Source organism: Phalacrocorax carbo, chromosome 1, assembly GCF_963921805.1.
Source record: "Phalacrocorax carbo chromosome 1, bPhaCar2.1, whole genome shotgun sequence".
In the NCBI taxonomy this organism is placed as follows: domain Eukaryota; kingdom Metazoa; phylum Chordata; class Aves; order Suliformes; family Phalacrocoracidae; genus Phalacrocorax; species Phalacrocorax carbo.
This window is the reverse complement of record NC_087513.1, coordinates 197,774,560-197,797,565: the sequence shown is the minus strand read 5'-3', so window position 1 is coordinate 197,797,565 and position 23,006 is coordinate 197,774,560. Positions and strand designations below refer to the sequence as shown.

General features: G+C 40.3%; 1 protein-coding gene and 1 long non-coding RNA gene across 5 annotated transcripts in view; one reads left to right on the top strand and one right to left on the bottom strand.

The window, feature by feature from the left end:
- The window catches only part of MICU2 (mitochondrial calcium uptake 2), a 145,249-nt gene extending 138,376 nt beyond the window's left edge, over positions 1-6,873 (bottom strand). The window contains exon 1 of one of the 3 annotated variants that reach the window (XM_064441166.1): positions 6,181-6,873. In XM_064441166.1, coding sequence (XP_064297236.1) covers positions 6,181-6,372 — 192 coding nt within the window. In that variant the 5' untranslated portion in view covers positions 6,373-6,873. Of the gene's footprint in view, positions 1-5,694; positions 5,767-6,180 lie in introns of those variants that run through there. The other 2 variants (XM_064441168.1, XM_064441169.1) reach the window with 2 other exon arrangements.
- Positions 6,621-21,901, top strand: LOC135311543 (uncharacterized). Of its 2 annotated transcripts, none has more exons than XR_010371188.1 (2): positions 6,621-8,740; positions 14,612-21,901. It is a non-coding gene; the product is annotated as an uncharacterized LOC135311543 (long non-coding RNA). The 2 variants fall into 2 exon arrangements; XR_010371187.1 differs by lacking the exon at positions 6,621-8,740 and adding an exon at positions 8,758-8,888.
- Positions 21,902-23,006: the final 1,105 nt, after the last annotated feature.

Below are 23,006 nucleotides of genomic sequence, written 5' to 3'. Positions count from 1 at the left end.
AAATTAGAATCCTTAAAGATGCTCTAATCCACAGCTGCAATGGTAATTTTAATGATTTCTACGTGCCCTTGTTTTATTACATAAATTTGAAGCATTAATGATCTGATCATGTGGTCAGGTTTGCACCAGCTGAGTTCAAATATGAGGTTCCTCTGAGGCCTGCAAGCTATCACTGAGTAGCACGTTTGATGTGGATTAAAAACATTTGCATTAAGTTTCAAAAGCCTGCTAAAGCATTATGCTGCAGACTTATTTTATACATGCTTAATTTTACTTTGTGAGCATCCTAGTAATCTATCATATGTGCTACTACCTTTGCATTCTCAATTAATTTCTAATCAAATAAAGGCTCAGAGATAAATACTTTAAGATATTACTTAGGACACAAAAACTGTTCTAGAACTTTGATCCAACAAAAGCACGCAATGTTTTTCTTTTTATGACAGAGTAAGCACAAGAATCTTCCTGTATATTTCTCAGATCAGACTGCATATATTTTTTCTGGTTTTATTTTTGAAACACATTCCTCCCTCCAGGAGATTCCATACATCACTACAAATCCTTATGCAATTTTATCCTGGGTTCTATATTTATCAAGACACCTCATCTTAACAGCAATGTTCTTCCCTCAGCATGAACCAGGCTTTTAAAACAGACTGCATAGAAACCCCCACAAAAATCCCCATTCTAACAAGATTCGCCAATGTTTCACAATTTAAAGCACTTACATGTAGTACACATAGGAAAGTTACACTCCCTAGATTATCCTATGAACTGTGGCACTTTCCGAGTTCTCTGACTCCTAGGATTCATGAAGAGGTCTGCCAGTGGATTATTTTGCCTTTTTTGTAGTGCCAGAACTAAAACGGTCTTCCCTGAACAAAACTGCTGTTTGGGGAACCCTTTACAGTTTTCTGGGTTCTTTAAACAGTGTTGGGCAATAGTTCCAAAATTATATCTTTTTAAAATAAATTTTTGTGGTCATTACACACGTAACCCCAGAAAACTAATTTAAGCCCCAGTTTTGATCATTAGAAGTATTTTATGCACAGTTGCTTGGAATAACATTTTTCATATCATTGCGACACACAAAGTCACCAATACCACGTGTGGCTATCTTTACTTCCCTTAAGAGTCGTTAACATTGGAAAACTGGAAAAGGGCGAAACATTCAATGTAGTTCAGGGTGAAATGAAACACTTAACACAGTCCAAAAGAGGACTGTTTCAATAAACTCATAAGAAATAAAACAATTTCAGAAATATCAGACACACAAACTAAAAATGGTGCAAATCGTTTGTTAACCGTTGTTAGAAGCATTGATATTTTCAGTGTTATCAAATCCAATTTATGTATTTGTTTAAGACCTCTAGGACAGGAATCTAGTCTCATCTGGAAGAATTGTAGCACATTGCTGATGCAACACAAACAGTAGTAGAAAAGGTAAGATAAAGAGAACCAATTGGACTACAATGATGTAACAGAAAGTATTCATAAGAACAGACGAAAAAAAATGCTGGTAGTAATTTGTGTTTTCTTCTTTACCTGAAGTAAGCAGTATCAAATATTTAAGTACCAACTAATGCTCCCACAATCCTAGAAAAAGAATGCTGAAACAAAATCATGCTTATTGGCACCAAACAGACAGGGCTTTGCACATCTGTAACTTCATACATGTGCTAGTAGCAACTCCAGTCAGTCTCATTTGGAAAACAGTGACTTAGACTCAACACTCGGCAATGATGGCAACTTTTCAAGGGCGAATCAAATTATATTCTTCTTTCTAAAGCCAGTGACTAAACATGTCCATAAAAAAATCAGCAGGGGCAGGAGATGCCTCTGGCAGCTTGCTGCTTCTCAGAGTTTTCTTAACGTTTACAGTTTGTGCGCATATGGGATCAACGCTACGGTCACTTGGCAAGTTCCAAATTTAGTTGGAGTTGGGAGGCAGGAGTCATCCCGATGTGTGCCATTTCAAATTGACTTGCAGGTTCTTTGGCAATCACATACTTGATTTGTGACCCTGATAAAGGTAACCTGACTGACTGCAAAGCTGACTCGCGATAAACACCACGCTTTAACCAAAGAATTCCAACAGCTTTCGACCACATAATGCCACCTTAGTACTGCAAACTACAAGCTTCAAGAGAATAAAGACACAGTAGATAATACTGCAAGTCTGTTCAAGGTTACAAATTATATACCATTGCATCATTTGAGTTACAGTACTAAAGAAGAAAAGCAGCCTGTATGGTATCACTGCAGTGTGTACATTTTTACCTGCTGTGTTGGTTTGGATAACAGAAGAAACACTTTTAGTGAACTTCAATATAAATTCCTATACTAAGTTACACTGGTACAACAAAAGCACCCTGCTTTTTTCCCCCCTTTATACAAGCTGACTAGCTCATTTCATTTCAAAAAAATGATCTAGTTTTTCCCAGCTTAGGTTTCATCTGGTCTAGGATATTGTCAATGTAGCTTCAATGGTAAATAACAAGTGCAGATAAGAACTAAAACCTGGTATCTATAAAAAGTAAAAAAGTTTATGTTAATTTTGCTATAAAAATCTTTGCACAGTAGAGATTTAAAATCAGCACTAAGGACTTATTCCAATATATATTAGTTGCACATTTCTAAACAGTAGGTCAGCAAATTAAGACAGAGAATGAAAATAACTCATAAATCACTTACTGAAGCTCTAAAGAGTCAGTTAGTATGAAAGATTACATCTGAGGTAATCTTACATTAAATATAGTTTTATTATTAATATGCTATCCACTTAATGTAAGCTGTGAGAACAGATAAGTGGCAGTGAAAATGCTGATAAAAACCGGGCCAAAAAAAGATTAATATCCTCCAGCCCCAAACAAAAACTTATTGCCAGAGTAAACAACAATTGTATTAGAACACAATAACCAAACATAAGCCACTACAAAATAAAACAGATAGCATCTGTGCTAATCACAAAAGGAAAACAGATTAACTGACCCTGCAGGACCTTTGATTCTGCAAAGACTTGTAGACAGGCTTGATTTCATTCACACTCTGAGCAGAAATCAGAAGTGCCAACAACCAATGTGAGCAGGATTAAACAAACCCATTGCAGTAGCACACAAGGACTGGAATTAAACAAAGATTTAAGAAATTAGGTGCCGAAGTCTTTGATTTTAAAATAACAAATAGCTTTAGAAGGAAAAAAGGAATAAATACTGAATTTACAGAACTTTAGCTTCAACGTGTTATTTTCCAGCTTAAACAGCAACTGGCATCTCTAAAGTTGTCTAAAACAAGGCATAGGTGAAAAATTTATGACTAGTTTGATAGACACTAGTTTTATTGAGACTCGAAAATCTATTTGACCTATGATAACTCTATTGAGTTATCAACTTCAACTACTTAAACTAAACAAACAGCAAGTATTTACAATGAAGACTGATTCTGCAACAAAGCTATTAATAGTTGTTACATCTCACTTAGGACAAGAATGAGAATTTACTCAGTGGCTCAAATTATGCTTACACCAGAGTCCCATACGTATATGAAATTGGTCTTAATGACAAGACTTTTTAAACACAATGCAATGCTGCTGAAAAATGTCACATAACATAAAATCATATTGTGTTGGCTCTTTACAGCATGGAGATGCAGTCACTTTGTCAGCTTCACTTTGTCAAGTATTTTAAATAACTACCTCCCATTTTGCAGCAATTCATTCTTATGATTCAACAGTAAAGACTACATTACCAGGGAAAACTGGGAAGCACTGTAGCATAATCTCATTGCATTCTCAAAAGCAAACGCTAGGCCTGGTTGATGAGATAGAATTATAAATATTTTTACTACGTATTCTTTTATTACCACAATGATACTGAAAATTATGCTGTTTAATGTCAAAATACTTGCCTTAACCTGTAATATTTCACATACCTGCGCTGCAAACATTTCCACTACATAACATACTGCAACGTGAACAAACAGCTCAGAATTGTTCGCCAGCAACATCTCAAGCAAGGCTGGCTAAGATTAATTATAATGAAAAGGAATAATAGAAAGTAAAGTTACCCACTGTTAGAACGTGAGAAGTATCTCCCTTTAACAGGACTGTGCAAGCGCTAAACTCCAAAACATAAAATAAAGGTGATATAATTGTTTCAACACACTCTTGCTTTTGAGTATTTCCTATTTCTGTCAGTAAGAAGCCACAGGTAGCATCTAAACTGCTTAGAAGACTCACAGCATGCTACTTCAGCTCTATCACTATGTTCCTCATAGCTTTTACAATCCAGTTCCACTTTCAGTTTATTAGCCTTAGTGTCACGCTCAGCATGGCTGGTTCTTATGTAGTTTTAAAAAGCTCAACGTTTAAAAAGCAGCAACGTGGAGTATAAGACATATGGAGAACTTTTGTCTTTAACTGCATTTCCAACAGTCTTTACTAGAAAACCTAAAAAGTTTAAATTGGATAAACTACTTAAGATTTGCAGAGTCCAGCAATTTACTGTCTCCAAAAATAAATCAATTAAATACACTGTAAACTTCTGGCATTCCCCCAGGGAATTAGAAAGTGTACGTGCAGGACTGTCCATACATTACATGGAAGCTACTCCATGAACACATCAGCACCAGAACTAGATCGCTCCACCCAAGGCCCTTTAGAAGTGATTACTTCCTGCATTTAACACTTTTTATATATAACTACATACATGTCTACTTAAGCAAGAGTCCCGTACATGTATGAAATTGGTCTCAATTACAGGACTTTTTAAACATAATACAATGTTACTGAAAAATGTCACATAACTAAAAGTAAAAACATATTCCGTTGGCTCTTTATTACAAGCAGATACATATCCAGTATGATTTCTAGTGGAATAATGGATGTCTTCCTCACAAGGAGCTGCATACAGGAAAGCAAAGTTTTAACACGTGCTGTCCAAGGAATCAGGACTAATAGTTAATCTATTTAGAAACATGCTTATTCAAAAAAAAAAAAATCGGAGCTTCCTAAGGAGATGCAGCTTAGAAATTCTCCAAGATTAAGACTAATATATATACACATCATTCTTTGTTCTTGACTCAAGAGTAAGGGTTGCTATTTACCCGCCTGCAGTTCACAGTCTGTTCAATATCTGTTAAGAGACAAGACATTGAAGCATACAAACTGTTGAATACTTCCAAAATTTCCTAGACGTAAGCAGATGAACAGTACTGCAAGCACACACTGACCTCCTCCCCACATCCCACCTAAAACCTCTGGCCTAAAAAACATTTAGGTCTTCCACTCTTGAAATACCTAACTCTAATTGACAGTAATTTCTTCTCCAAAGGAAGAATGGGATTAAGTTCACTACCTCCATGAACAGAATAAAGCTGGGAAGTGTAACTGTATTTTGGAAATTGTGATGATTATTTTGTAAGTAACGACTCTCTGTCCTTGAACATAACCTTCTGAGTGCACACTGATGCTCCAAGGCAAGCCACATTTTAACATCCATAGCATACACTTTGAACGTACCAAGAGGAAGTCCTCCTAACTCTTACGAGTGCTGTATTTCAGACAAAGTGTGAGCTATAAAAGCACTATCTTCATTAAATATTCTTTTTTAAGGGAAAAAAAAGGTGCACAACTGTCCAACAGCACCAGACACATAGACCAGGCACCGCGGAAAGAAGGCAAGCTCTGGAAGTTACCAGTGAAACGAGGAGCTCGGTACAGGCCGTGTGCTCGTGCAAACCACGCAGGTTCATCAGGCTGCACAACCAGAGCTGTCAAGCGACGACGGGGGGAAGCGCTCGGCGCCAAGGCCACCCTCTGCTTTCTTCCACTGAATAAAACAGCAAAGCTCCCGTCGATGAGGTGAGGCAGGATTAGTTTAAGGGACTCGGCGCTGATCGCGGCTGCTGCCACGGGCGCCGGGGACGCGCGTTACCTGTCGGACGACCCGAGTGATGGGGGCTCCCGCAGCCGGGTCCCGCCTCACGGCCCTGAGACACAGGGGCCCTGACGGCCACGGGCCCGGGCCCCGGCCCGCCCTCAGGCCGCTCCGCCGCGCCCGCCAACAGCCGCCCCCCCGGCACCCGCCCTCGGCGCCAGGCCCCGGCCCTCCCCCGCGGCCCGCCCGGCCCTGCCTGCCGGCGAGAGGCGAGGCCGCCGGAGCGGGACCGCTGCCGCCTTACCTGAGCCAGGACCGCGGGGAACACGCCCGGCCGCCCGCCGTAACACGCCGCCAGGGAGCCTCCCCCAACGAGGGCGGCTGCGAGCCTCCAGCTGGGCGGGCGCTGCTGGCTCCGCGGGGGCCGCAGCCCGGCGAGCCGCCCCCTCAGCGGAGCGCGGGCCGCCGCCGCCAGCGCCGCTCTCCACGCCGCCATCTTCCCGGAAGCCTCCGTGGCGCCGCCGACATCGAACAGGCCCCTCCACCGCCGCCGCCAGCCGCAGGACGCATGCGCAAGGCCGAGGGGAGACCGCTGGGGCGGGGCGGGCCTGCGCCGGGCCCGGTGCCCCCCGTCGAGATGGCGCTGTCCCTTGCGAGAGCGCAGCGCACTGGCCCCGCTCCGCAAGCGGGAGGGAAGCTGTCCGCAAGTCAGAGGTGACAGTCCCGGCCGAGAGGTAACGCAGGGTCTGACAGCAGCGACCGGCTCCGCAGGGCCGCCTTCCCGTCTTGGAAACGTGCCCGGCGGCCGGCCCCGGGCCGGGCAGCCCCCTCGGCGTGAGGGGAGGCGGCACGGCCCCCGCTGCAAGCGTTTCGCCGAAAACACCTCAAATGGAGGGACGGGCAGGGGCTCCCCGGGAAGGGGAGAGGGCCTGGCCGCGGATCGGGCTCGCCCAGCGCGTTCCTGGCGGAGATGGAAGGCGCTGGCAGGGGTCGGGGGTTGTTTGTGTCAGGGAAGGAAGGGAGGGACCACAGCAGGCCTTGCTTGTGCGGTGGGGAGTGAGGGGTGGCGAGGCTTGCACCGGTCCTGCGGTCCCGGGGGTGCCCCTCGCTGCCGGCCGGAGCTCAGCTCCGCTCCGTTCGCTGGTGGGACTCTTCTCCCAGAGCCTTAAGGCACTGCTGAGTACGTGAAGAGCAATGGGTCGTGAACTGGGCTGGACCCCGCGGGAAGCCCAGTGCACAGAGCAAGGCAGGTCTGGTGAGCCTGTGCTAGCAGGGCTGACCTGGCACCTTGTGCTGTGCAGTTGGGGTTTTCTAGAGTGTTGCGTATGGAAGCATTCCTCTGTCTATGCTCCAGTCGAGAAACAACAAAAGTATAAGTAAGTTTAGAACATCCTTTTCAAAGGCAGAGCAGAGCTTCTCATGAAATATAGATGACAGAAGATATTGGTTACAGAAACTGTCATGGCAGAGGCGATCACTGAAGAGCATTACAGGTTGACTTGACCAGCAGTAATCACTTGTGTCAAAGACAACTATTCACTGTGAATGCTTCGAAGGAGTTCTTTGTCCATTATCATAGTTCTAACAAAGCTCTCTAGCCCTTGGTTAGATTTAGTTGATCACACTCAAACATTAGTTAGTTGATCACGTTCAAACTTTGGCCCATTTGGGAATTAATGTAACAGTCACATGAAGTAAAATGGAGAGGAAGCTAAATGACATTTTTAGGTTGGCTGTGCCAGCATCCATGTTTTCAGAGTAGTTCACCTGGTGGCTCCATGTGAGTGTGGGAAGAGGCTGGGGAGAGAATTGCTGCATACAATTTCCCAATATTTTGCTTTTTGGTTAATGGCCTTCAGAAGGTACTCAGTCCATTTTAGCTAACTGTATCTTTCACCTCTTTCTGATACGACAGGCGGCACTGTGTTGTCAGCATTACAAATGCTAGGGTGCAGGCTCTGAAACATGGAAATGCCTTTTTGCCCTCTATCCACTGACAAACAATGATCACCCATCAGTGCTACTAAAGTAATTTTAGTTCGCTCTCCTTCCCTGACCTGAATTCAGAGTCATGAATTCAGTTTCATAGATGCTAATTTCAGTCGTCTAACTAACGGCATCTCAGAATTTATCCAGTCTTCCATTAGCATGTGTTGTTCACTGAGTGTCATTCAGTGAAGTGTTTGGGACATCTTCAGCAATGTGCCACCTGAGTCCTTAGCAGGATACAAACCCTTCAAAAACACCTTCTCTGGGGAACACAAATAGCTGCTCATTGCAAAATCACCCAAGAGTGCAACGTGCAGAGTGAATGGCTTCCATCTCCACAGCCTAACGTACACTGCAAAATCTTTTTCCTATCCCCAGAGACCTAGAAAGTTACTCATACAGGAAGATCTTTTCTAATCCCCAGATACTGTAAAACATAGCAGCAAAATCCCTTTCATCACACACAAACACACACAGCAAAATGCTAGTTCTGCTGTAGAGATGTAAAACTTGCAGCAAATTCTTGTCCCCTATTTCTACTTCCCTCTAGACAGACAAAACATTTTGCATCCCAGTCTTATAGATATGACAAAATACTTGCACAAACACATTAAGAGCACTTCATGAATGCTGGCAACATCCCAGAAACATTGTAAAGGGTGGCTAAGAGGTCAGAATTCTGAATGCCAGATCCCTTGTTGTTGAACACACAACTACAGCACAGGTAAGCAGGTTTAGTTCAGCACTCTGCCAGGCATTTTCAGTTTTTATTTGAGTAAGAGCAAATAAGTAGGTCATTTGTCTTTCCTCAGATGGCATTCCTCACTGGAACAGATACAACTGCAATGTGAATGGAGAGCTATTCTCATATGACTGTAAGCACGCAATGCGTATGGGGAAGTTGAGTGTCCTTAGCCACCCCTTCTCTCCCTGCAGTAAATTCACCCATGTATGCAGTGTCCGGGAGCACAAAGCTACTGCTGCGCTAACATGGCTCACACCTGTGTTGCAGTAACCAGGCTGGTATGTTTGTGAGTGCTAGAATGTATGACTAAGTAGCTAGAAAAGCCTTGGCTATTAAGGTATAGTTCTGTTTCACCTCATGCAGTATCACTGCAGGGTAATTTATGACAGAAAGCAAAGATCACTGTAGTCTGTCGAAATGACACTGAAAGTTTGCTAAATATAACAGGAGTTTCATCAGAAAAATTGAGCTACATGGTGACAAATGTCATCAACTACTATGCCCTGTGGCACTAAAATGTGAGTTCAGAGGCTCCCTTTCCCATCCTGCACAGTCTGCTCTTCCTTGCCTCTTGTAAGCAAAAATCATTGCATTTAGCAAGCTGACATACCTCCTTTTTTAACAAGTGCATTCTACATGTTGACTTCAGACTTCATTCTAGAGGTGTTTGCATTGCTGAAAATTTGCAAAAGCAAATGAAAAGCCTAATAAATTTTTTTTTATATGTTCAAGAATGTAATTTTCATGTAAGATTCAATACTTAACAATACTTAAATGCAGTCATTTCTTGTTAGGCATAATGAACATAATAATGTGAAGTCACATCAAAAGACAAAAACACACTACCATGAAATAAAACCTTTGTGGCTCCTGTAATTCCTAGGAAATCATGTTTGGCAGAAACTTGATTTCTTCCAAGTTTTGTTACAAAGTCAAAAGCAAAAATAAAAAATACTATGTAAACGTACAGTTCCACATGCCTGAAGGTCCGCTTCCACGTCTCAGTGTCTGTTAAGAGTGTTAGGCCAGGTTCCAACAGGGATTCACTCACTGTTAGAACTCCAGTCCCGTCAAAAGCATTAGGTTTAGTGCCAGCATTCATTTACTCTTGTATCAGCTTAAATTAACTCCTGTTACATTCAATCTAAACCCTTTGTTACTATTTTAGATAGAATAAGAGTTGAGAGATGGATTCAGTCATCCAGTCTGAGGGCCACCCATCATGCTTGTCTGTCTTTCAGGACTTCAAATTCTGTGTAAACTGGACTGGGGAAGGCAATGACCAACCAGTTGTGAATTGAGGGAGGGGCTGGCAAGCCACCTTTTATATACATGACCCCATTTCACGAGAAATGGGGGTGGTCTGACTTATTTACCATATGTACATTTGACAGTAAGCTCCAACCAAAAGCAAGATTTTAGTGGGCTAGGCACTGTGCTAACAATATTTCGGATATTTTCCTGGAGGAGCAGAACAAACAAGCTAATCAAAAGGCAGGAAGTTATCACTGGTTTTGTAGGTGAAGAGCTGGACCGCTGGACCATAGATTAAATTCTGCCCAGAGTCAGACGGAAGATTGAAACAGAAAGTCTTACAAAGCCAGGCCTTCTTTAGCCCCTTCAAAATTACATTGGTCCCCTTAAGAATAGCACTTGTTTTTTACTTTAACAGAAGTGAGAGCAATCTGTCTGCCAATGATTACAAGGAAAACACTCTGAAGCAGATAAGGATATAAGCACAAGGAAGGCAAGTTCTGTGAAAAGTGATAAAACTAAATAATCCTAGTGCACTTTGAAAACTACAGGGCAATTGGATAAGTCTGGACAGTCATTAAAGTTGGCCGGCTGATACCTTGATCTCTATCCAGAGTCTCAAAGGTCCTGTACCAAGGTTGTTTACGGTGAAGGTTGGGAGTTGACTTCAGGGATTTCCAAAGCTGCCTAATATGCTAGAGAGACTATTAGTAATGGCATCATAGAATCCTAGAAGTGGGGTTGGAAGGGACCTTTAAAGGTCATCTAGTCCAACCCCTCTGCAATGAGCAAGTACGTTTTCAACTAGATCAGGTTGCTCAGAGCCCAGTCCAACCTGACCTTGAATGTTTCCATAATTTCTACCCATCCTCCTCCACAATTAAAAAAAACCAAAGAACAAACAGGTAAGAGATCAGTTTCAAGGAAGCTGAAATACCGTCTTCTGATGAAGAAGCATTGAGATGACAATGTGCTGTTAGTTTACAGAAAGTCCATTTATTTTATAAGCTTTGGAGATGATGGAAATGGAACTAATTAACAGACAGTCAACATTCATCCACTAGTAAGACTGAAAATAAATGTGAACATTTTGTGGCTAGATAACACTGTTCAGCTCATAAATAAGAGTTCACAGCAATCTTTGCATTTAGGACATAGGCCATAAATACAGCTTATCTTCAAATATTTTCAACTTGCTAAAGTTACTTGAAAGCTTATCATGATGGAGTCCGTTTAAAAGGAAAAGAATTAAAATTTATCTAAGATATGTGTCCCCAAATACCTCTCATAGCATTAATTTATATTGACCTTTCTAACACACAGACTGTCTTCCCACACTGTTGCTATGCAGTTAGCTGAAAATCACCTTGCTGGCATATGTAACAAGTTCTCTCAAACTTCAGAAGAATTACTGTTCAGGTCAAGCTGAAAAATCAGAGAAAAAAGTTGAAAGCCAAATTTTTATTTAAAAAAAATTTGAGAATTGAAGATACTAGTAATGTAACTGGAAAGATGTTATAATACAGTTTCTGAGATGACGGTGACCTTTTTGTGATATATATTTGATTCATAAAAGAAATGGCAAGCAGACTGTTGACATACTGCTTTTATGTGAATAAAAAAATGCAGGTCAAAGCTGATTCTCTCTTGTGAAGGAACATGCATGTTTTTTAATTTGAAAAACATACTCGTTATGGCTCTCCAAGTTAGGCTGTAGGTCTCAGTTCTGTGAAGACGCCTAATTTTAAGCATTTGCAAAAGTTCTGTGGTCTGAAGCAAGACTACTCCTAGTGCATAAAATTAACTGTATACATAAATCTTTGAAGACTGGGGACTTCCTTGCTCTTAGATGAGAACTGTGGTTCAGCTGCTGGTTTATCTTAATGATAAGATCCCATGGCACTTTTGCAACAATAACAGAGGTCCCATGGTTCCCTGAAAACGTTTTAAATAATGGAATTACACTATGTGCTTTAGTGGTTAATATTTTCGTCGTGGTTCCAGCTGAATAAGTTATACTTCATTTTTCTTCCCTTCCAAACATTCTTCTGTAGTGTTACTAGCACTGATTAAAAAGATAGACCCATACCTAAGTGAAATCCTATCATTTTGACTTTTTACCTACGTGTTTATATACATACATGTATATACATTTTTATACATATTTTGCCTGTAATATATTACGTGTAGGATTTCCTGAAATCTTATTACTAGTGCTTCCTATGTAAATATAACATTTTATTGTGGGGACCTTACTGTATTTCAGGGAGCATTTATTTTCTTTCATTCTCTGAAATCAGTGTGAGCATTGCCATCAATTTTAATTATACCAGCATTTCACCCTAAGTTTTATAGGAAGAGTTGGCAGCAATAACTATAGTTAAGGTTGCCTAACACTTTCCACTGTATAGATTCTGCACTTAAAAAGAGAGGGATATAAATTGTATGTAAGGGTACAATAAAACAAGTCAAGATTAGCAAAGTTAATTTTATCTGTGTTACTTGAAAAACCAGAAGGATTTATTAGGGACTCACACTCTATATTATTAAATACAATGTGACTGATACAATTTTAAATAATTATTGTTATGTAGTTCAAAAAATACAATAAAGATGGCAGAGATATTACTTCACAGTATTACTAAGAAACTATTATAGAATTATCAGTATTTTAACCTGTAAAATATTTTTAAAATATGTGTTTTCTGGAAATGTTGAAGTAGAAGCAGCATCACGTACCTTTGTTGTTGTTTCTTCTCCCAGACTGCTGTCTAAAGCTCCTATTAATAAGACTTTGTAGTACTACTGTGATTATTAATGAAAGTTATCCTAAAGTATAACATCTTTAATACTGCTGAAGATGGTGAAGTGTATATAATTATTTCTTTAAACTCTAAATTACTGCTTTCTGTAATTTATTCCATTATTTTAAGTAGTGTTTACTTCTTTTGCTCAGAATACCATTTATGATCTTTGATTGTACCTATTTTTGTATAAGCAGGGGAGAGCATGATTATTTTGCAAATATGTGTGTTCAGTAACTAAAGTTAGTGTAGGGTCTGATCTAAGCTAATAGCACGAGTGTGAGGTGGACACATACCTTCACTACAAAAAGTTCTGTTCTCCTTTCATAAAAAAGTTGAAAGTCATAATACAAAGTTCATTGTGGTCAGCAGGATCCTTCTGTTTCCATTGATGTCTGCATTTGGCTCTTACAGAGTTCAAAAACAGCTATACCATTTGTGTAAATATTGTGGACAGTCTTGGTATATTTGCTAGGGAGGAGTTCCTTAGTCTGTAGCTACATCAAAACGGACTGTTGGAGCTGCTCACAAAGGCATAGTAACAATAGCACTAATAAAAATCCCTGAAGAAACTGGACAAAGCTGCTCTTTGGGGAATGGTCCCCACTTGGCAGCATTCAGGCAGGAGCTGTTGGCTGAGTACACCCAGAGAGGATCTCCAGTCCATTGCAGGACCCTCCTCTAGAAAAGAGAAGGTTCTTGAGGGAACTTGAGGGAGCTGGTACTCTGCAATATTCGTATTGTAAGTGTCCAAGGAGGCACAAGCTATACCAAGAGCAGAAAGTCAGGATACAGAGACTAGCTCATGTTCACAAGGCTTAGGCTGTCTCCTGTTTACATGCCATTCACCGCATCTATGGGTCTTCATGTTCACACAGCTCAGGTATGGCCTCTCTGTATTCGTCTGTAGTGGAGACATTTAGCTGGAGCAGGCCAGAGCGCAGCCAGGACACTTGTATGGTGCTGGTTCTGGTCTCTGAGCTCAGTCCCTCTCTTCTATGTTGCGCAAAAGATGTACCCATACAGTATTAGTTAGGATCCACATCAAATCAGCTGTAACTTAGTTTCTGAGGAAAGGGGACTGGTGAGACTAAACCATGTGTAACATAGGTTTGTGCAGAATGGCAAGGTATATAAGAAATGGCTAGGATTTGTCTGGCTGAAAATAAATGTCTACACAGAGGTGTCTACACCTGAATTAATTGCCTTACGCTCTTGCTTAGTCAATAGGGAGAGGTATGCACCTCTGCATCATGATTCATCTCATTCTAAGACAGATGTTTAAAGTGGCTCAGATGAATCTCAACCAAAGAAATACCCATTTCACACTTCCTGGCTGTGAGGGGAACTGAGATTATTTTAGTTTAGCAGTAAATATCTACACTGGAAGCTGCTTTTATTTACTGCTTACTGTTGCTGCAGATATTCTTGAAAAGGAACTTGCAGATCTGGATATCAAACTTGGGCACACATGCTGTCAGGGTTAGCAACAAAGGAGATAGTCAGATGCAGTTTGATTATGGGGTGCCATCCTGATGACAGGTAGAAGGACAGGTGTGTTACTTCAAGGTGCAGCTGAGGGAAGAATGTCTTATTGCTGTTGCATGTGAGAAGTTGTGATACCCTACCTAAGTCCTACCTAGGCTTATAAAATCTGTATTTGGGAACACTGGAATTTACGTCTCTTATGTCTTGCCTTGTATGAAAAATATGCATATCCTCTGTTGATTCAGACATCACTCCTATGATCTGCTACAGAGGGAGCTCACAAAGGCAGATGATGAAGTGTTGCAGGGGCTACCTGCCTACTTGCCTGTGGTTGTTGAAGGCACTTAGGAGTGCTAGGGTTTCCATGCTGGGCTGCCTCTAAGCTTAGCTGGGTGGGGCTCTGTGAGTAGGGAGAGGGCAACTGATGAAAGCAAGCTGTCTCTTGTTCTCCACAGCAGCAAGAGAGACTGCCATTTTGACTCACAGGACCTGAGGTCAGCCTGGAGCCTCCCAGTCCGTAAGCCCTGAGAATCTCCAGGAAGCTGCGGCAGCAGTCGAGGACTGAGGACCAGCAAGGCCCTATGGGCCACCTGCTGGAAGGAAAACAGGGCCTGTCCATGGTGTGACCTTACCCCAAATCTACCCATGACAGCTGTGTGTTACACCTGATAACATCCCAGCATCCAAATGAGCCTACTACTCTTACCAAACCTGGATGGATGAAGCAGAAGGCAAGTTTGAGGAATAAGTATTGCATTTTTATATTGAATAAATTGTAGCTTAGCAGTTGCTATTACAGACTAAGTAGGATCTAAATTACTTAACACCCATGCAACTGTGTCTGTTCTGTTCTCTTTTTAGTCTACTCTTCTCCTTAATCTCTTTTTATATAATCTCTATTTTAAGTCATACTGTGCATATTCAGTAACTATGTTTTCTTGCTGATCACCAAAACCTCAGCTACCGCTAGTTGCTGGGGAGGTACCAGACTCCCTGCAGGGAGAGCAACAGGGGACTGTGCTACTCTGAAGGGTTAGGGTACCTCATCAAGAACTAGGTATTACAGCATTTGTGGAGGGTCACCAGAGGCTGATAGCCTTCTTGTCATACTATGAAGTGCAGTAGGCTGAAATGACTTGTCTAATCTCCTAAAGCAAGGCAGTGACAGAGCTGGAAATAATCTCTGAAGGCAAAAGCTCTTTGTAACATATTTTCTGCAAATATTGCATTATTTGGATGGTTTCCAGTTGATTATTGCAAATATAAAAAAATAAAATTTCTGCGTTACTGAGCTTCCGGGGTCCACATTTGATTTTAAATCCAAGGATGTCTGTGTCTGTTTTATGCTACTATTCATCTACTGTCTTATATCCACCTTACAAGTAATTTTTAAATTTTCCTAGCTGTAACTCCACTGATTCTAATTTGTTGTAACTTACATTCGAAAGAGAAAGGACAGACTAGGGTCCAATAAAAGCAAGTAACATGAAGATATAAGAAGGCAATGACTAAAGCATGGTGGGAACTTCTACCATTAATTTTATGCCTTATTTAGTGCACCTTATTCTAGTTCCTTGGTATCTAAATGACACAAGTTAGAAGTCCCTTATACTCCCCAAGACTCTGAGACAATCTCTAAGATTTTCATCTGCTTGAAGTCACTGGCAAAACTACTCTGGACTTCAGTCCAGAACTTATCTTTTGTACTTCTGTGTACACTTGATAGCCTAAAACTTAACTCGCATTATTCATCATCTTTGTTTTTCCCCTAGCCTTAGAAATGGCTTAGCCAGAACAAACAGTGAATGTCCTGCAGAGTGGTTTTAGATTCCATTAAGTTATTCTCCCCTTTCTGCAAAAACAGTATCATCCTGTCATGATCTGAATCATGTTTTGACCCCAAACTAGCAAAGCCCTAGATCACTACACAGCTGCATTAAAACCAAATTACTAGGTTGCAATTACCTCTTAAGGATTATGTTACACATTTTATTTAGTTAGCATTTCCTTTCGTAACTTACTTTTTTCAAAGCTGTAAACTTGTTCATTAGCCAGCATACCACATATCTGGCTAATTTGGATGTCTGCCTGTAATAAATATTAGGGATATCATGCAGACAAACCAAAATTTCTAACACTTCTCAAATGCCAGACTGTCTTCAAAACTCAGAAGAAAGGTTACTGCTGTCTGAACATTTAACAAAATAATTTTTAAGAAAGAGAAGATGCTTGGGTAAGATGGATATATTCACATTTCCTGCATGTACCTTCTGAAGTAATTCAGGAACTAGCCTAAGCAAGCACTGAATCGCTTCCAGGTATTTCAGGTATCTTTGAAAACTCATGAAGGACAGTGGAAACAGTAGACTGAAAAAAGGAAACATAACAGCTTTTAGGAAAAAATGATAGAAGAGAACCCAAGGTAGCCAGGTAGCCTAACTAACTTCCACCCCTGGATTCTGGAACAAATTATTTAATAAGCGGTTTCTAAAGGCCTAGAACATGATAAGGTGATAAAAACTTGCTGACATGCCTCTTTCAAGAACAGACCATGTCAAACCAAACTAATTTTCTTCTTCCATGTATTGCCTACTAGATACAGATGAAGCTGGAAAAATGACTCACATAGATTTTAGTAAGGCTTCTGAGTCTGTTCCCTGTTGGTTTATATAAGTAACTAAAGAAGTATGGCCTAGATGAAATCCCTAGAAGGTAAGGATAGATGAGGGCAACAGATCAAAAAATACTGTGTTGGAAAGTGGTTATTGGTTATTGACTCAAACAGTCAATTTGAGATGGCATTTCATGGATGCTTTAGGAATTTGGGACAGTTCTCCTCAATGTGATGGGATGAGTGACTAGACTGTATGCTTATAAATTACAAAATTTATGTTAAGTTGGAAGAAGTTGGAAATACACTGGAAAAAGGGATCGGAATGGTAAAATGGTCAAATTTTCAGACATGGCTTAAAATGAACAAGTACAATAAATGCAGGTTCTTACGCTGATGAAGGAAGAATCTATTGCACAGAAGCAAAACAGACAAAAAAACACAGATGGGACAGGAAGACTCCAGAGGAGACTTCATAGATCTAAAGAGATCTGTAAATGTGATCATGTGACCTAAAGCCAGTTCTCATGTATGTTATGTACTGTCAGGGAGATAGAAAGCTTGAATACTCCACTACAAATGATAGAACACCTCACATTGGAAAGGACCTTGAAAGATCATCTGGCTCAACCTCTCACAGGAAAGGAAGCCTCAATGAGATGCTTTCCAGGGGCCTGAACTGGTTTACTGTCTCCAGTTTGGGACATTAAACTTTTAAAAAAAATAAATAAATAGAAGTGAGTTCAGCACAGTGTAACAGTATAAGACAAAAGGAAAAATTGCAATTTTGTTTAGATAGTGGGAAATTGAAGAAGGAAGTACTGACATCTCCCAGTATGGAAAAGACTTTTCTAAGAAGAATAGTGATCAGTTGTTCTTCAGTGGCAATTCAGGGAAAAGCAAGGAGAATCAGCTCGATTTCCAGGTTAGAAAAATCATTTTTGTTATGAATGTAGGGAAGCAGTGGAACAAGCTGTGCAGAAGGGCTGCAGAATACCCTTCATGGGAAATCTTTTTCTGGACAAATTAAGTAACTATCTCTTGGGACTGTTCTTTACATGTTTCATTCTGCCCCAGTGCTGTGGTTTGAGAAAGTGATCTCTTGAGATCCCTCCAGCCCTAAATTTCTGTGATTCTGTGAAATTTGTACATAGATGTGCAAATGAGACCAAATGGATCTTTAAAGTTTTCTTTCCCTGTGAAAATGGAATGGGAAAATTCTGTATGAGTCTGGCCCTTAGTTTAATTTCTTATATTAAATCTTGAAGTATGACGATTGTAATATTTTTTGTTGCTAGACATAGTTGATTTTTTTAATCTCAAGCTTTCTATCTAATAGGCATAAATAAAAATTTGCTCCCCTTAGATGTGCTGATGTATGGATATCCATAAACAGAAGTGATGCAGCTTGGTTCAGGTGATTGAGTTCTGAGCCAAAGGACAAGAATGCCATTATTTGTACTTATATTTCCACTGGTTTCTCTGAGTCCTTTAATGTGTCATTGAAGTCGTCTGCCCTGCCTTCTCCTATGAATTCTGGAGTTATAATACTGATACTGTACAATACACAACCCTATTGTCATATAGGTAATAATATTATGTGTTAGGCTTATGAATATGAAGTAAGGGTTTACTGTCAACCACATCCTTCATTCTAGCAAACCAGAAAAATGGTAAGATGTTTACTCACAAAAGGGATCTTGCCTGGTTTCTTCACACTTGGTATTACCTTGGCAGTTGTGAAAGCAGAAATTACTGCTATTGTTTTACACAAAAACAGAGATTCTGCAAGAGAAAATTTAAGGTAATTTGGAACACTTTGTACTCTTCAGAATTGGCCACATTTTCCCTGCCACCCAAATTATTGTAAATTGTAAGTAGTTTTGCAATGCTGTTAGCATTATTTTCTGAGCTCACCGAAATTTTTTTCGCAAGACATATTATCTATGATGAATCACAGCATCTTTTATTAAAATAGTTATAAGAGCATTAAAGCTGTCAGGTATAATTTGCAGCTTTTTCTCCTTTAGATTCAGCACTCTTCCTGAAACAAAGTTAATTTAATAACTAGGGAATCTAAGATACAATCAAATTTATTATATTTACCAGACTTGAATTTCAGATGAGATACCATTAAAATGTACTTGAAGAGGAAAGAGCAGAACTGCCAGTGGGCATTGAATTAGCAGACTGAAAATGTCTAATAATGTTGTGATCAAGTGTGTTATGATGATGAGAAAAAGAGGAAGATGAATTCTGTTTTTCTTCCTCTGTATCTTTTACATGTTCTGCAAGCTGAAATGAAGGCTAAAATGTCAGCCCAAAGCTTTAGTTGAGGGGAAGGAGTATTTTTAGATTTTTCTGTGACTTACAGTATGCCTTTTTAACCTAGCACTGCAATTCTGCCTGAAAATGTCTAAATTACGGCTAGAGAAGTAGATGCTGTTGCTTATGTGCATATATGAGCACTTGCCACTGTACGCTGCATACCAGATGTCATCCCGTGAGTTCTGCATCTGCAGAATTTCTGCTGAATTCTGAGTGAGGTTTGTGCTTGGAAGACTTCTGGATCAAGGTTTTCCCGTCAGAAAGAGCTCAGTAAAAGGCCTGTTCAAAAAAAACAAACAAAAAAATCGCAACCAAAGAAAGAAACAAACCACCCAAAAGCAGTCTTTTCCTGTTGCTGACATTAGTCTCCTCTGAGTCTCAGTCTCCCAACCCCCTTAACCAAGCTTGTGATATTTTAGTTGGTAATATGGCCTGCTATTTTGTGATCACATTAGTTGCATTTGTACTGTGGAGATTGTTAATTCCAAAAGGTGCTGCTGGCTTTTGTGTACACTATTTAAGCTTAAGCAGAGTTTTTGCTTTTCCCAAGGACTTCCACTGACTTTCATATATTTGAAATCTGAAGTTGTGGTTCTCTGATTTATTGTCTGTTAAAGAATGTTGGCTGTACTAAAAGTAGCAAGGGGATTAAACAAGAATAAAAAAGCAGTATTCCAGAGAACCAGGATACCATAAAATATTTATTTCCTGAAGGTACGTTGCCACCTAGCAAACACTGAGAATAATGGTCCCACAAATAGAAAAAAAGAAAATCCAAAAGGCCTAGGAAATTTTGCTTGACTTTCAAAAGCTTAATTGAAGAAAGAACTTGAGGTTTGAGCATTCCTGCTGAGCTTTTTGCACAAAGAGATTGTCCTCTGTATGGCACATCATCGGCAGGACAGAATAAGTCACCTGGCTCTGCTGTAGCTCTAACCCTCCGTAGCTGAGAATGTTCATATCAGGAAGAGGAGGAGGAGGAGGATGCATTAACTCCTTCTGGCATTTCAGAAGATATGTATGCTACAATGCAGAGCCCTCCATGCTGAAGGTAGCTTTGACAAAGAGGTTAGGGCACACGGGCCATAGGTAGGTAAGACACAGGGCCTCGCTCTAGAATGCCGTAGTCTTTTAGTGTCTGTTTTACACACATAGTTCCTTGAGGGATCTCATAGTTTGAGAATGACAAATTTGATAAAAAAATGAAAGAGGATCAGACTGTTACACAAGAAGAACTAAATGAACTTTTAGTAGGATTAGATGAAATGTTGTAATACCCAGTGCAAGGTCACTGGGTATTATTATTAAGGGCAAAATACTAGAATTTCTGCTCTAAAAATGCTTAGTGATTAAGACCTTGAGGACTCCATACATGAATGAGTATTTCCTGCTTCAGTCATCAAACAGCCACACCAAAGCATGACTAAGATGAAAGGCAAGGCTGTGGTGGAATGTGGAGCTGATGAGATAGCTCTGTACCGAGAACAGAACTGGAGATGAAATCTCAGGTGACTGAATTGGATTGATTGCACCTTCCTGAAAAGGTAAAAAACCAGGGAAGGGTAAGAGCCTTTCAATAATTATAAGAAATAAGAAGGAAAAAACAAAACCCAGAAGACAAGACGTGAAAACAGCTCACATGACATTGCAATCTTACAGCTTATGCTGTCAGCAAAAAGAGATTGGATGGATTTCTGCACACTCAACAGTAATTGCCATACAGCAGCAGTTAGTACTATTGAAATGCTGGAACTGATGGGAACCAACTAGGCTGTAGTGACTGGGAACAGATGTCTTCAGAAGAGCGTGAGACAGCATTCTGCGATGTGAAAGAAATCCTTGTCTGTCAGTCTAAACTCATAGTTTGATTTGTGGACTGGGACATGTATCTCTCATTAGATAGGAATTTTAGCTTTTCCCTTCTTTTGTGTCAACAGGTACCCAGTCTGGTACTCAGTGAAGCTGGAACGGTCTTTTTTGTAAATGCAGCCTAATGGCTGTTAATTTTCAGCAGTTACATACGTTCTAAATGCCAGCACTAGGGCTAGCAGGGGTGCCTGCACTTGTGAATGAATATATTCACGAGTGCAATGTCAGGCACAGTTCCTCTCCAGCCCAGTGTGAATTCACGTTTTGTCATGATCTAGGTGTAAGAGACCTTGAGCTGAGCTGTTTACATTCCCCCTTGGAGTAAGACTGGAAATCGGTAAGCTTATGCAGTTCTATACCATCAAGCACTTGCAACTGGAGCCACTTGTGTGAAGCTGCCCTCCAGGAGGTTTGAGGTTGCTGCCTCGTTATTTGCCTAGTGGACAGAAGCAGGATTTGAGTTTGCAGCCTGCCAAGTGTGGCTGAAGCCTTGAGGGTCAAAGCACGCACATTCAGCCCCAGTCAGGAAGAGTCCCTGAATATGCAATAGCTGCAAGCTTTATGCCCATGCTGCCCATCTAAAGTGAGGGGGGAGGAGGCAGACTGCTCTGTGTTTAATAGGGAAAGGAGTAAAGACTGTGATCTCTGTGCATAAATGCTGTTCAAAAGATGGAAAAAAAAAAAGTCATTTTACAACCTTCTGCTCAGAAGTAGTTTATCTAAGGACTACTCTTTAAAGGAATTGCTGGTAAGGTCAGGCTGGAAGGCCAGTTACAGGCAAAATTTAGTATTAAACTAATGTTCTTTGTCTCGTGGTGTATATTGCATACAGGCTTGCTGCTGTCTTGTTGCTTGCACCAGCTTTTCTTCTCAGTTTGCTTGAGAAGAATCATGTGAATGAAAAGGTACCATGAATAAAAAAGTACCATGCTTATCAGCCTTCTTGGCAGCTCGTGTCTGTTCTCCATAACCTGGCAGGACTACCCCAATACTCTAAAGCAAAGATCATAGCTGTATATCCTATGAAATAGGAAACCTTTGGTGATTTACACTTGGTTGACATAATTTTCAGAGGTCTAAGGAGGTATGAAGTGATGTAAAGCAAGTATTTTAAATTACCACATGTGAAGAAAATGCCACAGATTAATGAAAGTGTAACCTCACTACAAATGGATGAGGCCAGGAATTTTAAACAGCAGGAGCTTAAAATAAGGCACTGAAATCCTTATCCTTACTTAGGATGTAAGTAAGTAAATAGTTAAAGACATTGAAGAGATCTTAATGGACCTAATTTCCTGTATGTGCTTTCTGAAGTTTACTTACTGAACACTCACATGAGGCATCTTCAGAGTTTTTGAATGTAATTGCCCAAGAGACACCAAAGAGCTGTTCTGAGAATCTTAGCTTTTCAGTCTTAATTTAGGCTCTGTTTTTTGAATATTTGCCCTTGACCTTATAGAACGCATAAATTCAAATCATTTCAGTAATGGAAGTTATTTGAGTCTCTGTTCCTGAAGAGAGACTGCACTTGTAAAGCATCCTTATAAATGACCTACTCTTTTCAAGCATATTACCAGTATGCTGTTATTTTTCAAGCGTGGCATTTGTGTGTCTTACAGATTTATTTTTACCTTTCAGAAATGCTAAGAAATAAGCTTCATTCTCACTATTAATAGACAACTGTAATGCCTCAACTTTTTAATAGCTTTGGAATGCAATAAATTTGAAATATTTGGTAGACTTTGTGTTATATAGACTTTGCTTACACCCAGGGGAAACTGCAAATATAGTAATAGCTACAAGATTCACTCTTGTCGTCTCAGTACTAAACAGAGATGTTTAAAATGACTAGACAAAAAAATTATGAAAGCAGCATATGACTCATATTATAAATAAAGTATGGGGACTAGTGGACCAAAATCTGCATGCAGGAAGAACTTAGTGACAGCCAAATCTACAGAGAGGGTTATTCAAGAACATTTACTAAGGACTCAGTCCTCATACTTTTACAGTTGAGAGTTAAGCATTTTGAGCAGCTGGAC